We start from the raw sequence: 14502 nt of genomic DNA, 5'->3' as shown, positions 1-14502 counted from the left end.
TCAGCCATGGGTGGCAGAAGGTGGGGACTGGACGGACACCACCCCCGGCGCATGGACGCCGGGGGCCAGCAACGGCTGGACACCTACCAGCAGCTGTGCCGGCTGCACACCCCAAGCCTACATGGCAGCAGGCCACCTGGAGACGCGGGCGCCAGAGCCAGCTGCATGGCAGTTTCCTACACCCCCTGACCACCACAGCCCTCAGCCCCTTGTCTGGGCTGCTGACCTGGAGGCGCGGCCCGACGCCAGTGTGAGCCCTGGAACTGTGCACGAGGGAGGCGCCATCACGGCCTCTGGCGAGGAGCTCAACACACATGGCTCCCTGGCTGGCTCATGGGACGACTGTGATGCATGCTTGACCCCCATCTCCGCGGCCTTCTGCGCTGCTGAGCGCAGCCAGACGGCTGCCTCGCCGACGGCCTGGCCTCCGCCCCAGGACGACCTGGAGTGCACGGGCTGGGAGCACTTCATCCTGACCCCAGAACGCCCGCCCATGACCAGCGCACAGCAGCAGTGGCATGGCTGGAGCTTCGTCACACCCTACCCACTGCGCCTGGAGCAAGACTCCCCCATGCCAGGCCAGGTATTTGAGGACCTGTGATTGCTGCCCACCACCTGCACATGCGAGGTGCCATTGCAAGGTTGTTATTGAGATGCTGACGCTTTTTTTGTTGCTTACAAATTGAGTCTTCGCTTACCGCATTGTGATGTAGAACAGAATAGGAGGGATTCTGTTTCTGGGTTGGCCTTGTAACTCTCAATTTGTAGAGCGGGTCGCATGCTGGAGCCAGAGGTCGAGCCTGTCCTGATCACTCTCTGTATCTTGGGGTCCAGAAGTCGTGCATCGGTCCTGTCCTGCGTCTCTCTGCCACATGAGGTGCAAGCCAAAGGACGGGGCAAACCCAGGATAGGAGAAGGTGTGACTGCAGGAGTCGTCGGCCGCAATCTAGCACTGACACACCTGACAAACACCGGGAATGATGAAAGCATACCGAAGGACCTCACTTGATCGACAAATGATACCTTTGGTGATGCAGACACTCTCGCGAGCACTGGCGTATTTGTGAGTTGCTTTCTGCGATGTCAACCAGCTTGGCAATGCGGATCCCTCGAGATTCCGGGACTGCTGCGTTCCTCTCACCCGACACGAGGTGCGTGCGACGGGAGATGCTCCCTCACGAGGCGCCATCAACGCAGATAACTCATACATCTTCACTTTTAGTATTCGCGTAATCCCAGGCGATTGAAGGCGATCCATTCTACATCCACGACCCTAAGCAAGGAGACATGATCACCTTTGCAGTGCATCCAACGCGCGCCCATGCCCCGCCCGCGGCCGGATACCACAAACTCAGTGCAAGGCCCCATCACCGTGCTCGCTACGGGCGGCGAGCCCCCTCCTCCCCTCGAGCCGACCTGGTGGTCGACTTCCCCCGCCTGGCCGCCCCAGCACGAGAGTGGATTGCCGCGCACACCCCCGGCTGGGCGGGCGGGTTTGATGGGAACGCCATGAACCGCATCCTCATCAGCGACATCGTGCGTCCCGACCCACTCACAGCTGCGGTGGTCCTGGCGGGCCTGATCACAGTCCTGAACTGGGGGGGTGAGTATGCGGGTCGTAGCATCTGGGTGGGGCTGACGGAGAGGGGCCAGACAGGGTGTCATGTGCACCGTCCGTGCCCTTGCGGAAGGCGAGTCACCCTTCCAACCCCGGGATGCGAGCAGGCGTCGGCGTGCTGCCCTGGCTGCGCGGGCATGACAGGGACACGCGCGCCACGCTGGCCGCTGACGAGCGCTCGGGCCTGGCCTGGCTGGCGGCCATCACCGCCCTGGCACTCTGGTGCAGCGCCAGCGATGTCTCCTTCCACTGAAGGGTGTGGGGCGCGCGTTTTCGAAGGGGGAAGGGGGTGGGGGGCGCGCCGTGCGGTCTATGGAGCGCGCCCAGCTCCCCCCCCCCGAGGACGGAGAAGGTGCACAGAGGAGGAGCGGCCAGCCCACTCAGGCGCAGCGTGGGCGTGCTGCGCATGGCCCCCGCCGCGGTCAATCGGCCGCTGACAGCGCCGCGGCGCAGAGGTCGGGGCGCAGCGTGGGCGTGCTGCGCATGGCCCGGGCGGACTCCCCCGTCCACCTGAAGTTGAGCACGACGGAGGGTACCAGGCCGGCGGAGCGCACCGTGGGCCCCGCGCCGGGGTCCAGCCGCCCGCCTCGCGCGCCGGGCAGCGCCAGCTCGAACGTGTTCATCGGGTCCGACAGCGAGTCCGTGACCCACTGCAGCACGGCCGCAACTGGCTCCCGGCCGTCAAACTCTCCCTGTACGTGATGGGTGAGGCGTGGCGTGAGGTGGGGATGAGGCATGGGGTGGCAGGGTTCGTTTGGGAAGGCAGGGGGGCAAGAGTCTGCTGCAGGGCCTTATGGTATGAAGAACCAGGCCGCTCAAGAGGCCAGGGGGAGGCGTTTCAGATGAACCGTCGCCGGCGTGCAGCAGGTGGGCGTGGCTGTTTGCCCGTCCCCCCGCTTGCGAGCTCCCCCAGGACGGCTCTTTCCAAGAGCGCCCCCTCCCCTCGCCCCCCCCTCAAACACCTGCAGGCTGATGCCCTCTGGGAGACGCACCCGCACCACCGCATGGTCCCGGGTGCCGGCCGCGGCGCGAGCCCTCGCGGCGGCCCTCTCCCGCATCGCCGCCGTCATGAGGACCTGCAAGCGGCGCCGGGGGATGGGATCAGGTTGCGCGCGCGGACCTGTCCCTCGTGATTGTGGTCACGTGTTGCATGGTGCAAGGAAGATGCGGGTACGATTGCGGGAAGAGGGCTGGGTCACGGGCTTCGAGGTCCGTCTTCAGTTGGGGAAGAGGGCTGCACCTGGTCATTGGGGGCACAGGCAGTAGAGCGCCGGCGACACATGCCTCGCACGCCGTCCCATGGGCGGCCACCCCCCCCCGGGCCTAGCCTTTGCTCTTCCCCACCCCCCACCCCGCCCGTTCGAACCCCACTCATTCCCCCCGGCCCCGGCTTGCCTGCTCCTCCTCTCGCCGCCTGGCGGCGCCCAGGAACGCGGCCTTCAGCTCTGCACCGGTGCGCTCGAAGAACCACGGGGGCACCTCACGCTCGACCGAGGAGGGCAGGACGACCCTCGTTGCGCGCCGCCGGGCAGGGGCCGGCTGGACCCCGGCGAACGGTGGGGCTGCTGCCGGGACCATGCAGCTTGCGGAAGGTGACCCCGCTGCTGGACCCGCGCCGCCCGCAGGAGCGGGCTTTGGTGCCGGACCCGCACTGGCTGCGGGCGCACGCCCCACCCCAGGCTCTGCGCGGGAGTCTCCTGCGGGCTGCTCTGTGGCGTTGAGGTGCCGCAGCATCTGGCAGGCGGCCCGCAGCGGCGCCAGGTCGGCCCCTGGCTCCAGCACCGCAAACCTGGGGCGGCGGGAAACGAAGGAAGAAGGGCGTAGGGGTATGAAGTCAGCGACACAGCGTGCACCGGGGCACTGCGCCCGGGCGGGAACCGAAGTATGCAGCGCCACGCGGCTCCATTGCCCATCCTGCCTCTCCGACCCCGACGCCGCACCCTCCATCAGCCTCGTCGCCGGGCTGCAGCTGGAACCCTGCGGCCAGCAGCAAATCCAGCCCGCCTTCGGTCTCCAGGATGGATCCGCGCAGGACAGGGTTGTTCAGGCGCAGGCGCCGGAACCTGGCCTCCCCAGGCTGGGACAGCACATTGCCCAGCAGCTTCAGGAGCAGGCTGGAGGTGGCGCTGGCCATGGGGGGGTCCACGCCGGCCAGCAGCCCCACCGCGTCCACCAGCTCGGGGGTGAAGGAGGCTTCGGCAGGGGGAAAGTCGGAGCCACCTGGGGCAGGCTGTGGGAGAGGGGGCGCAGAGGGGGGCGCAGGCGCAGAGAGGGGCGCAGGCGCAGGGGGAGGTGCTGGGCCGGCTGCTCCTCGATGCGCGGTGTTAACTTCACGGGATGGAGTGCCATTCGTGCGTGCAGCGGATGGCACAGACTCATAGCGAGTTGGAGGTGGTCGCAGCCGGGCCTGTGTTCCCGGTGAGTCAGCCGAGGCATGTGCTGGAGATGAGGTGCTGGGATCCTGAGGGGGATGGGAGAAGGTGTGAGACCAACTTAATGCTATGTTGCTATATTGTCAATCGAAGTTCTCCCTGCATCTTCAACACCAGCACGATGCATCCCATACCTGTGCCGCAGGTCCACCTCCGAGCACCCTGCCAGAACCCTTCCACTGAGGCTCGCCACCAACCGCCTTGCTCAGTTTAGCCTTCCACCCCTTCCACGACTTCTTCACATCATCCATGGCAATGCTGGCATCCTCCTAGCGATCGCTCGTGAGCTCCTGGTCCTTGAACATTCGAGATGCCCGCACCAAACGAACGTACATTCTCCGCGACCGCTCGCTGTTTCTTTTACCAGGCACATAAACGAACTTGCATATTTCTCAGTCAGCCCACACTCATACTGCACATTCATTCTCCCGAGACGGTGGTTCAGGGTTTGTGAAGCTTCAGGGATTGCTGACACTGATATGGTGGGAAAGGAGGAGCGTCTTCGAGCGACAGTATTGCTTCATGCTGGCGGGCCCACTGCTGGAAAGGGAGCTTGCCGTCGATGCCACAGGCCGGTATGACCAGATGTGGGATCTCGTATCTGCCAGGCTTTACCACAGGCGTGTTTGCAGTGTTTCTCATGTAGATGCACAGTCCAGGACGACAAGGTATCACTGACCCCGTCATACCTGACATGCCTGATTGAGGCCAAGGGACTGAGTTTTCTGATTGACGAAGGTCTGTACCTCCCGATTGGATGACCTGCTGTGGTGGGGGTGTTTCTGAAGGTTAGGTATGTGAGCGCCCTTGACATACCAGCTGCCGTGGACCTTCCCACCCCCTGCAGCTGCGCGCGCGCTCAGGGCACAGATCCAATGATATGGTCGAGCCTATCCGCGGGCAGGAGTAACAAGAATTACTGCTTCTATCACATTATTTTATCATTGCTGAACGTGCTGGCATGGTCAGGTAGGCGACCTGATTCATTCTCCCCGCTGCACGGGTCTCGGACAGAAATAGGCATGGCGGAGAAATCTGAGGACAGCAAGCCCGAGCTCTACAATGAAAAGGTTACCCAACAAGCCACGCTGGTCGTGTGGGGGCCGGCACGCGGTTTTGAGCCCCGATTTCATGGCTCCCTTTGCCTGGCGCGGGCCACATGCGGTTTCCAGATGTTCACCCCGGCCCATTCCAACCACAGGACGTTTCCATCAGGGTCAGCCAGAAGCCGGGCTACCTGTGCCGCATCGAGGCGGAGTGCAGCCTGCCCCTGCCCCCCGACACCCTGTTCCACCAGATCGTGACGCACCCAGACAACGCGACCATCTTCAGGAACATGGACAGCTGCACATTCCGCAAGATCCTGCAGCGATCAGATGCGGTACGCGTGCTGGAGGTGGAGCACGCCGCCAACTGGCGCATCCTGCTCTTCCGCGGCACCTTCAAGACCAGGTGGGTGGGTGGGTGCGAGGTGTAAGATTTCAGGGCACAGAGGGTTCTGTGCTCTGCGTGTGGCGGCCACCACCTGCCCTGCACGAGATACGAAGGTGGGTGGGGTGGGGGGGGGGGGGAGGAAGCAGGCCCTCTCCTCCATGGGACCCTGAGGGCCTCCGTGCATGCTTTGACCTTTCTCGCCCCCTCCCCCCCACTGACACCTCCCCGTCTACACCACACACACCTTCTCAACGGCAGACTGCGCGTGCATGAGAACCGGGAGGACAAGGTGATGAGGTTCGAGTTGCTGCCAGGCCGGGGGATCATGAAGCGTTTCAATGGCGAGTGGCGGTTCAAAGCCGATGAGGATCGGCCCGGTTGGACCAGCACCCACCTTCACCAGGTGGGACATTGACTGACTTTGCGCTGTTCGGTGGGCTGGAGGGTCAGTGGCCTTGGGTGCGCCTCAGATCCTGTGCCGATGACCATCCCCGAATCTTGGACCCCGCCGCGCAGGAGCTCGCGCTGAACATCAACCCCCCGCCGCCGGTGGACCGGCTGGTGAAGGCCATCTGCCGCTCCGTGGTCCTGCGCCTCGTCGAGGACGTCCAGGCGTGAGTGACCCAGGCCGTACTCCGCCTGGCCCAGGGGCTTGCTGATGTGGCAGGCCTGTCTTGCACGCACTGACTCCCTGGACCGCGGCCTGCATCGCAACACGCCTGCCCCGACCCTGGCCCACCCCTGCAATCTCGCCCCTGACCTCAGGCCACAGAATCCCAAAACCCAAAGTCCTCCCCACCCCCCTTGCTCGTCCCAACAGGGAGTCCACCAGGATCCATCAGGGCAGGCCCTCCCTGGTGCCATGGGAGCAGGTGGACGACAAGGAGATTCTCTGACGCAGCATTCTTTTGCACCAATAATTACATAGGAACCCAGGCCGCAGAAGGGGTGTGCCACACGGGGGGGGCGTCTGCCCCCCTTGCCCCACCTCATATTTCCACCCCCCCCATGTAAGAGCGTTGCGATCCCGCAGGGTATGTGCCGACAAGGGGTCGCAGACCGCCGCCATGACCTCGCCAGGCAGCCCCCCAGGCAGCTCCAGCGCACCGCTACACGTCACACGCTGGCACGCAGCACGTCGACGAGCCAGGCGTACTGCAGATCGTACCGCCGCCGGGCCACCGGGTCCGCCAGCGTCCCGTGCGCCTCCTTGATCGCCGCGAAGAGCGAGGCGGCTGCTTCGGCGGGCAGCGGGGCCGCCGCCTTGTCCGGATGCAGCGCTAGCGCCAGGGCCCTGGGTGGCAGGATGCGGCAGGAGGGGTAATGTTCGTGTGTGCTTCTTGGGGGGGAGTAGTTTGGATGTGCAGCGCCACAGCGCGAGGGGCGCTCAGGGGAGGCGCAGCCCAGGTAAGGGGACCAGCATCGATGGCCTGGGCGGCGCAGGCACGTCCTTCTGGCCCCCCCTTCCGCGACACACACATCGTTCGCTACAATCAACCGACCCTCAACCCGCCTGAATGCGGCCTGGACCTGGGCCTTCCCCGCCCGCGGCTGCAGGCCCAGCAGCGCATACAGGTCCACCAGGGGCCCCTCCAGCGTCGCCAGGTAGGCGGCACGGGCCTGCAGCCGGGCGTGGGCGCCGGCGGCGGCGCCGACCGCCTCCGGCGCCCAGGCCCGCAGCTCGCGCGCCGCCTCATCCACGCAGCCCAGGCGGAGGTAGAGCGCGGCGCGGTCGCGCGCCGCGCCGCCGCCGCGCAGCGCGCCGCAGCAGTGCAGGTCGGCCAGCGCCGCCGCGCCCTGGCCCGCAGCCTTGAGGAGGCGCGCGCGCCGCGCGAACAGCGCCGCCCCGCGCGCCGGGTCGGGGGACGCCTGCGCTCGCCAGGCGCCCAGCTCCGCCGACAGCGTGCCCAGCGTGGCGGGGAGCCCGGGCGAGCTGCTCCCCTCTGTCGCCGCCGTCTGCTCGGGCGAGGCCTCGGGCCTGGGCCCGGCCACGGGCGAGGGACTTTCTCCGGACTCCATGCTGTCGGCGTCCGAGGATGGGGGCGACGTGGAGCCCTCCCCGGGTTCCTCGCGGGCAGGGCCGAGGTCCACGCGCGCCGCAGCGGCGGGCAGCCAGGCGCCCTGGCCCGGGCCGTCGCTCGAGGCGTGCGAGTCGGCGTCGTCGCCGGCGGCAGAGGCGCCAGACCCCGAGGAAGTCGAGCAGGACGAGCGGGAATCCATGGCTCCGGCATGGGCGCCGGTCCAGCGCCGGTCTCGCTCCCGCCCGCCGCACGAGCCGGGGTCCGCGAGCGCGGGCCCCGGCTGCGCCCGCTCCAGCTGCAGCTGCAGGGACCGCAGCGCGCTCAGCAGGTCGCCGTCGGCCGGGGCGTCGGCGCCGGGCGCGCCCCAGGCGCCGCTCAGCCGCCGCCCGGGCCGGCGGCCTCCGCCCCGCTTCGCCAGCGCCAGCTGCTCCTCCAGCACGCGCGCGCGGGCGTTGGCCGCCGCCAGCTCCGCATCCAGCCCCGCCACCTCGGCGCGGCGCTGCGCCAGCCGCTCCTCCAGGCAGCGCTGCTCCTCGTGCATGTCCTGCACGCTGCGCTGCGCCTGGCGCCAGCTGGCGTGTACGGCGCGCAGCTCCTGCATGTGATGTCAGAGGACGCGGGGAAGGGACGCACGGGTGGATGTGGATGAGCAGGGCGCGGCATAGTGCAGGGTTCGGCGGACTGATCGGGCGGCCCACGCCCATGGGTGGGAACGGGGACGCAGGGGTGCGGCACAGGGTCCCCTGAACCCCCAGTCTCATCCCCACCCCCCCGATGGAATGGACGGAGGTAAGTCGGGGCTGAACGTGCAGTGTCGCCGGGAGTCAGTCAGGCTCACCCCGCCAGCGAGGAGCAGCCCAAGAGCACACCACCTCGCTGCACCCACCTCCTCGCAGCTCGTCAGGCGCAGGCTGAGCAGGTCCCGCTGGAGGCGGTACCTGGCAGCGGCGTGCTCCGCGCTTTCCTTGGGAACCTCGGGGTCCCAGCGGATCTGAGCCCCGGAGCCGCACAGTCGCGCCGGGTCCTGCACCTGCAAGGGCTTTTTTGCGGAGGGATTGGTGACCACATCGGAGGCTGGGCATGGGAATTGTGTACAGCATCTGGCAGCCAGGGCGCTGAGGTGTACTTTCCCAGCCGGTAGGAGAACAGGCCGCCCTCACATCTGGGTGTGGGCCATGGGCAAGCCTCGTGTCCTCAGGGAGCCGCGGCGCCCCAGGCCGCCGCCGGGTCCGCGGCCTGCAGGGCGAGTGGGGAGGACTCGATCGGGACCAGGCGGTGACGAGGGAGGCATCTGCACCTCTGCCCCATGCCGACCTGGTGGTGGTGGTTGGGTGCCCGGGATCGTGAGCCCAGTCCTCTGTGCCGTCCATGGCCAGGTGCTGGGGCTGCATGGCATCAGGCTCTGGGCGGGTCGCCCCGCCCCAGCCGTGGCTCGACCTGGGAGCGCGGGGGGTGCAGGCCGCCTGGTGGGCAGGCTTGATGCCAGACATGTCGAACATGAGGAACTCGTCCTCGACGTAGGTGGCTCGGGGGAGGGGGGTCGACTGAAAGTCGGTGGTAGGCTCCAGATCGTGGCGGCCTGGCGACCGCCTCGGCGGTGTCTGCAGGGCCGGGGGGACACGAGATCACAGGCAAGGGGGGTGGCGGGCGGCGGGAAATGGGGTGGGATGCCGTCACTCCCCGACCTCACCTCCAGGCAATGATCCTGTCCAAATCTAGTGAACTTCCGCATTGTAAGATGTGTGTGAGTAATGCGCGAGCCAGGCGGCCGCGCCGTGAGCGCAGTGCGAGTCAAGCGGGCGGAGAAGACCTTGCACGACTCCGATGTAGTGAAATCAGAGGTGGCATCTGATCCTGCCCTATCATTGAAGATGTGTTGAATTGATCTAATCTTGTATTTGACCACGAGGCGGACAGTCTGGTTAGGTTCTCGAGCTGTCAAAGTCGCTGTCATACCTGAGTGCTGCGCTCGTGCTGCGGCCTTTTGAAGGGCGGGGTGAGGGATCGTGCTATTGGGCGAGGAGATCGGTTCATCTTCAATAACATTTCAGTCCAATATTCCAGTCTGCTCATGTCGCCATTCACATTTTCTGTCAGCAGGTTGCGCCCAGTGGACTCTGGACGCTTCATGTGCATGCTCGCTCACTATCAGATGCATGCTCGGCACAAAGCATCAGGGGATGGACTCACTTGCTACTTCCTGAACAATCCTACTGAGATATGGTTTCTTCATGATGCGCATGACTCGAGGGGTGAGGTGCTTGTATAAAAGCTTCCTGGCGACAGTTCAATTGTTGGCAGCCATCTAGTTGTCTGGCGGTCCCCCATCCATGAGTTTTGGGGGCTGCTCTTCAAAATTTCCTGTGATTAATTATTTCTGCCGTGGTATGTGGGCCGACTACCCTTCTAAACATCAAATATATCACTGGGGCGCTGATAAATGTCGGCGGTGAGTGTAAGGAGCACACAAAGAACCCTTTTCCATGTGGCTGTACTAATCGCAGGGTTTCCTCTTGCGCAGCTGTCGAACCCGGCCGTCAACAATCCTCACATGAATTCAAGGGCATAGTCCACGATCAGACCACCATCTGAGTCACTATGCGTCCAGAATGGTGACCGGGGCGGCCTTGACTGGCGGGCCTTCGCCCCTGCGGCCCCGCCCAGTGGTGCGGAGGTCCAGGGCGCAAGGCCCCCGGCAACGCAATCCTCGCACTCCCACGCAATGTGCAACCGGACCCGACATCATTGTCGTCGGTTCCGGGATCACGGGCCTGGCCATCAGCCTCGAGCTGCTGCGCACCGCCCCGGGCCTCACCGTCACGTGCCTGGACGGCCTGGGCCAGCTCCCGGGGGGCGCCACCGGTGCGGGGCAGGGCTACCTCTGGCTGGCGCACCGCACACCCGGCTCCCCCGGCTGGACCCTGGCCCAGCGCAGCAAGGAGATGTGGCGGGGCTGGCCCGCGCCCGGTGTGGACGTGGGCTGGCGCGGCGCCGGCAGCACCCTGCTCGCCGCGGACGCCGCCGGCGGCGTGCAGCTGGAGCGCACAGCGGCCGCGCTGGCCGGCGCCGGGGTGGCGGCCAGCGTGCTCGGCGCGCGTGAGCTCGCGGCCGTGGAGCCGGCGCTGGCCCACGACCGCCTCGCCGCCTGGCCGGCGGGCGGCGCCGCCGCGCTGCTGGTCGCCGGGGACGAACAGGTGGACGGGCGCGCGGCGGCCGCCGCCCTGCGCGCCGCATGCCTGCGCCACGGCCGCCGCTTCGCCTTGGTCCCTGGCCGGGTGCCGAGGCTGGGGATCCCGGGCGTGAAAGGGAGCGTGCCCAGCGTCTTCTTGGAGGACGAGGAGTGAGTCAGTAAAGGTCCACCTGTTTGGGGGTGGGGATCCTCGGCTCCCCTGCAGGGGGGCCGAGGACCTCACATAGGCGTATGTAGGAGTCGGAGCTAGGGTTCTCGCGTGCATGTCCTGGCATGATCAATCAGTCTGGAGCCCCACCCGCCCCATGCCGGCTGGGAAGGCAAGGGCACACCGACACGCAGCACCGCTCTTTGGGGATTGGCGATGCCGAGTGCTTTGTCTGGGCATAGGTATCACCCCAAGCAAACACAAACAGCCCCCGTGCATGCCAACTCCACAGGCTGCGACCTTGCAAGGGCGTCGTCCTGGCGGCGGGGGCGTGGAGCGGCGCGCTTCTGGAGGCCAGCTGGCCGGACGCCTGGGCGGCCTGGGCGGGCGAGCTGGCGCCGCGGCGCGGTCTCCTCCTGGACCTGCCCTGGCCCCGGGGCCTGCCGACTCTGCACACGGGGACCATGGAGATGGAGTACGCACGCCACTACCTCCCCCGCCCCGCGGCGACCCTGGGCACCCCGTTCCCGCAGGCCGGCGGGGCGGGGGCCGCCGCCGACCGGAACCTGGCGTCGCCGGCGGTCAGCATAAGCTTCACGGCCACCCGCGGCGCGGCAGGGCGGCTGCTGCTGGGCAGCAGCCGCGAGTTCGCCGGCTTCGACCTGGAGGCCGGGGTGCCCGCCGTCGCGGACGCCGTGCTCGACCGCGCGCGCGCTTTCCTGCCAGGCCTGCCCGGCTCCTGGGCGGCGGCGCACGGCGCCGAGCTGCGCGTGGGCCTGCGACCCTACGCCGAGGTGGGTGTGCCACTGGGGTCCCAGCAGGGGGGCCGGTGACTCGCGCTTGCTGTGACAGGAGTTCACTCCTCGCCTCAGGTTTTCACCGCTGGGCTGGCCGGGGAGCGTGCCGCCAGTTCCTCCCGGAGTCCCCTCCCACCCTGGTGCCGACAGCCACCCTCCCTGCCCTCCCTCACCCTCGCAGCGGGGGCTGCCCCACATTGGACCGGTGCCGGGGTGCCCGGGCCTCTGGCTCGCCGCGGGGCACGAGGGATCGGGCCTGCTGCTGGCGCCAGCTGGCGCTGAGCTGGCGTGCGACCACATCCTGGGGCGCCGCCCGAGGCTGGGGGCGGAGGTGGCCCAAGCCTGTATGCCCGCCTGCTGACGGCCGACCCGGCGACTGGGCTGTGCTGTCATCGCATCATGCAGCTGGCCTGTGTTCTGCACCCTGCCAACCCCTGACCAGCACTGTGTGCAGCAATCCTTGTTGACCAACATCTGAGTGAAGTCAAAGGCATGTGGACGTTGCAAGGTGGAGTAGTTTTCTGCCTGGAGGGCGCTGGTCCATGTGGGATCCGGGATCTCACCCCTGAATACAGAACACGAGACAATCAGCAGCGACGAGGCGCAGGTGCGAGATCTCACGCGCACGCTTTTGCCATCACGAATGCCGGGCCGGAAAGTGCAAGTTAATTCTCTCACATACTGTGGCATACAAGCACCTGCCAGGTATACAAATCCCTTCGCAGCACGTCCCGAATATTGCCGCGGGGTTCATCAGAACCCTACTCTTTGTGGCACTCACCCGGCCATACCCTGGGTCCCGGGTGTCCTGCCCTCGCAGAATTCCACTCACACCCATCATGGCAGAGTCGGTGTCGCAAGCCCTCCTTGTGGTGGACATGCAGAACGACTTCCTGCTGCCCTCCTCCCCAGTCTGTGTGGCTGGCGGGATGGATGCGGTCCCCGCCGTCATGCAAGCTGTGCAGTTTGCCAGAGAGAATGGCGTGCCAGTCATCTGGGTCTTGAGGGCGCACCATCACCTAGGTTTGTCCAAAGAATACTGGACTGGAGTCATGACTGACTCAGGTCAGGGGTGGCAGTGCATGCGCGTCTGCTTAGTCACATGGTTCAAGCTGCTTTCGACACCCAGGACGAACCCACTGCCCTCCAGGCGTGGACGTGGAGATCTCAAGAAAGGGCCACTTCAGTGATGGAGCAGGCGTGTGCGTCTACGGGACGCCAGGTAGGGGGCACCACGGCCTTTTGTGCGGAGGGGCTGGTGCTGTACCTCTCCCCCACCTCGGCACATGCCTTCATGCCAACAGGTGGTCGCCCGGCCAGGAGGGCGCCTGTCCCTGACAGTGCAGCCTCCTCCCCCTCCCGTGTGCGTACCTCCAGGTGCCAGCCTCGTGGCAGGGCTCCAGGCAGACCCTCAAGAGATTGTCATTCACAAGCAGCGCTTCAGTGGATTCATGTGCACCGAGTTGGACCTGGTGCTGCGGTGGGCGTGGGCACGGGTGTGACTCGGAGTGGGCCATGGGCACCCATGCCCCGGCATGGTGCAACAGTCACGCTGCCGCCTGCCGAAGATCACCGTAGTGCGCAACACAGAGTAGTCTCACAGCCCCATCCAACCCTCTGTTCCCCCACCCCCCTGCAGGCGGCTTGGAGTGACACGTGTCACCATCTGCGGGGTGCAAACCCCCAACTGCATCAGGGCCACCGCCTTTGATGCCGTGGCGCTGGGGTATGCCCAGGTGAGGGTCTGAGGGGCGGGATGGCAGGCCCCGGTCAGGCACTCGGCCCATCGAGGCATGGGCTTGGCATTTAGCGAGGAGCGCTCACCCTGCCTCCTCGCACCGAGTGGCAGATCGCTCCCCTGAATGACGTCGCTCCCTCCAAGCTGTCCCCTCCCGCACATGTTCCACTCCATTCCCTTGGGTACCACAGGTGGAGGTGCTGTCGGATGCCACCGCATCGGCCAGCAAGGCGGTGCAAGCGGCCAACCTGTATGACTTGCGCCAGGTCGGGGTCTGCACCCCCAGTCTGGAAGAATGGGCCTCTGGTATTGTCGCCCAGGTGGCTGCACACTCTGCCATCTGAAGGGGGCCAGCCTTTGCGGTGACTGTCAGAGGCAGCGAGTTTTGCTGCAGACCTTGAATTTTCCTCCTTGCCACAGGGCATGCATGAGGAGGGCGACCCCTTTGCCTCACACATGCCATTGACTGACCATACCCCTCATGTTGACTTGGCCCTTCATGCCAACAGAGACACCCATCACCATCAGAGACTCCACTCTATTACATTGGCGCATGTGCATGCCTGCTGTACAAAAGAATGAGCCAGGAGACCACGTGCCCTGACCATGTATGCAAGCAGTGGCTGGCAGGCTGTTTATTTGTGTGAGCGACGCCACCGGGGAAAGGATCGGTGTGTGGCTAGTCTAGGTGCACGATGTCATTTCCACAGGCACTGGCTTCCATGGCCCCGGCACCACCTGGCCATGGCGGTCTCGGTGGCCAGGCAGGTCCCAGAAGAGGTCATACCTGCATCGGTGTTGGATTGAAAAAGAACGCTGATGAAAAGATGGGTCAGGGGAGGGGGGGGTTCCAGACGCCAGATTGGCTCAAGAGAACCAGCCTCAAGTCCATTGCCTAGCACTCCACCCACCACCATCCTCTCTCCACACACCCTATGTGGCCCGGGCTGCCTTCCACGCAGCAGTGGCTGGACATGAGGGGGTTGAGCTTCCTGCTGTAGCCCTCCAACTCTTTGGGCGTCAGCACCATCAGGCGCTGTATGCCGCCCTTCACATGCAGTCTCTGCATTGGGTGTGGATGGTGTGTGTGTGTGTGGGGGGGGGGGGGGGCCCGGGGGGGGGGT

The 14502-nt window shown here is 66.0% G+C and overlaps 6 protein-coding genes across 6 annotated transcripts in view; 3 read left to right on the top strand and 3 right to left on the bottom strand.

The window, feature by feature from the left end:
• Positions 1-1287: 1287 nt before the first annotated feature.
• F751_0256 (hypothetical protein) lies at positions 1288-1871 on the top strand (the record flags this gene model as incomplete). Its single annotated transcript, XM_011402265.1, has 2 exons — positions 1288-1603; positions 1726-1871. 2 exons carry the CDS (start codon positions 1288-1290, stop codon positions 1869-1871), a joined length of 462 nt encoding a protein of 153 aa, XP_011400567.1.
• Positions 1872-2040: 169 nt separating this feature from the next.
• On the bottom strand, positions 2041-4301 carry F751_0255 (hypothetical protein; the record flags this gene model as incomplete). The annotated part of the gene is made up of 6 exons (XM_011402264.1): positions 2041-2128; positions 2234-2310; positions 2581-2694; positions 3293-3407; positions 3559-3838; positions 4202-4301. 6 exons carry the CDS (start codon positions 4299-4301, stop codon positions 2041-2043), a joined length of 774 nt encoding a protein of 257 aa, XP_011400566.1.
• Positions 4302-5072: 771 nt separating this feature from the next.
• F751_0254 (hypothetical protein) lies at positions 5073-6380 on the top strand (the record flags this gene model as incomplete). Its single annotated transcript, XM_011402263.1, has 5 exons — positions 5073-5120; positions 5252-5502; positions 5743-5887; positions 6001-6098; positions 6305-6380. The coding sequence occupies 5 exons, from the start codon at positions 5073-5075 to the stop codon at positions 6378-6380; spliced, it is 618 nt and encodes a 205-aa protein (XP_011400565.1).
• A 220-nt stretch (positions 6381-6600) lies between these two features.
• Positions 6601-9237, bottom strand: F751_0253 (hypothetical protein; the record flags this gene model as incomplete). The annotated part of the gene is made up of 7 exons (XM_011402262.1): positions 6601-6778; positions 7352-7806; positions 7945-8100; positions 8392-8535; positions 8601-8667; positions 8820-9106; positions 9196-9237. The coding sequence occupies 7 exons, from the start codon at positions 9235-9237 to the stop codon at positions 6601-6603; spliced, it is 1329 nt and encodes a 442-aa protein (XP_011400564.1).
• A 3046-nt stretch (positions 9238-12283) lies between these two features.
• Positions 12284-12830, top strand: F751_0252 (hypothetical protein; the record flags this gene model as incomplete). Its single annotated transcript, XM_011402261.1, has 2 exons — positions 12284-12663; positions 12791-12830. 2 exons carry the CDS (start codon positions 12284-12286, stop codon positions 12828-12830), a joined length of 420 nt encoding a protein of 139 aa, XP_011400563.1.
• A 1246-nt stretch (positions 12831-14076) lies between these two features.
• The window catches only part of F751_0251 (hypothetical protein), a gene marked incomplete at both ends in the record, with an annotated part of 4737 nt that continues 4311 nt past the window's right edge, over positions 14077-14502 (bottom strand). Inside the window, 2 exons of the mRNA XM_011402260.1 lie at positions 14077-14165; positions 14309-14441. Of these exons, the coding sequence (XP_011400562.1) occupies positions 14077-14165; positions 14309-14441 (222 nt within the window). The remainder of the gene's footprint in view (positions 14166-14308; positions 14442-14502) is intronic.

This window comes from Auxenochlorella protothecoides (genome assembly GCF_000733215.1).
Source record: "Auxenochlorella protothecoides strain 0710 unplaced genomic scaffold scaffold10, whole genome shotgun sequence".
NCBI classification, from domain to species: Eukaryota; Viridiplantae; Chlorophyta; class Trebouxiophyceae; order Chlorellales; family Chlorellaceae; genus Auxenochlorella; species Auxenochlorella protothecoides.
Note: the sequence above shows the minus strand (reverse complement) of the source record. Positions and strands in the feature narration are given on the sequence as shown.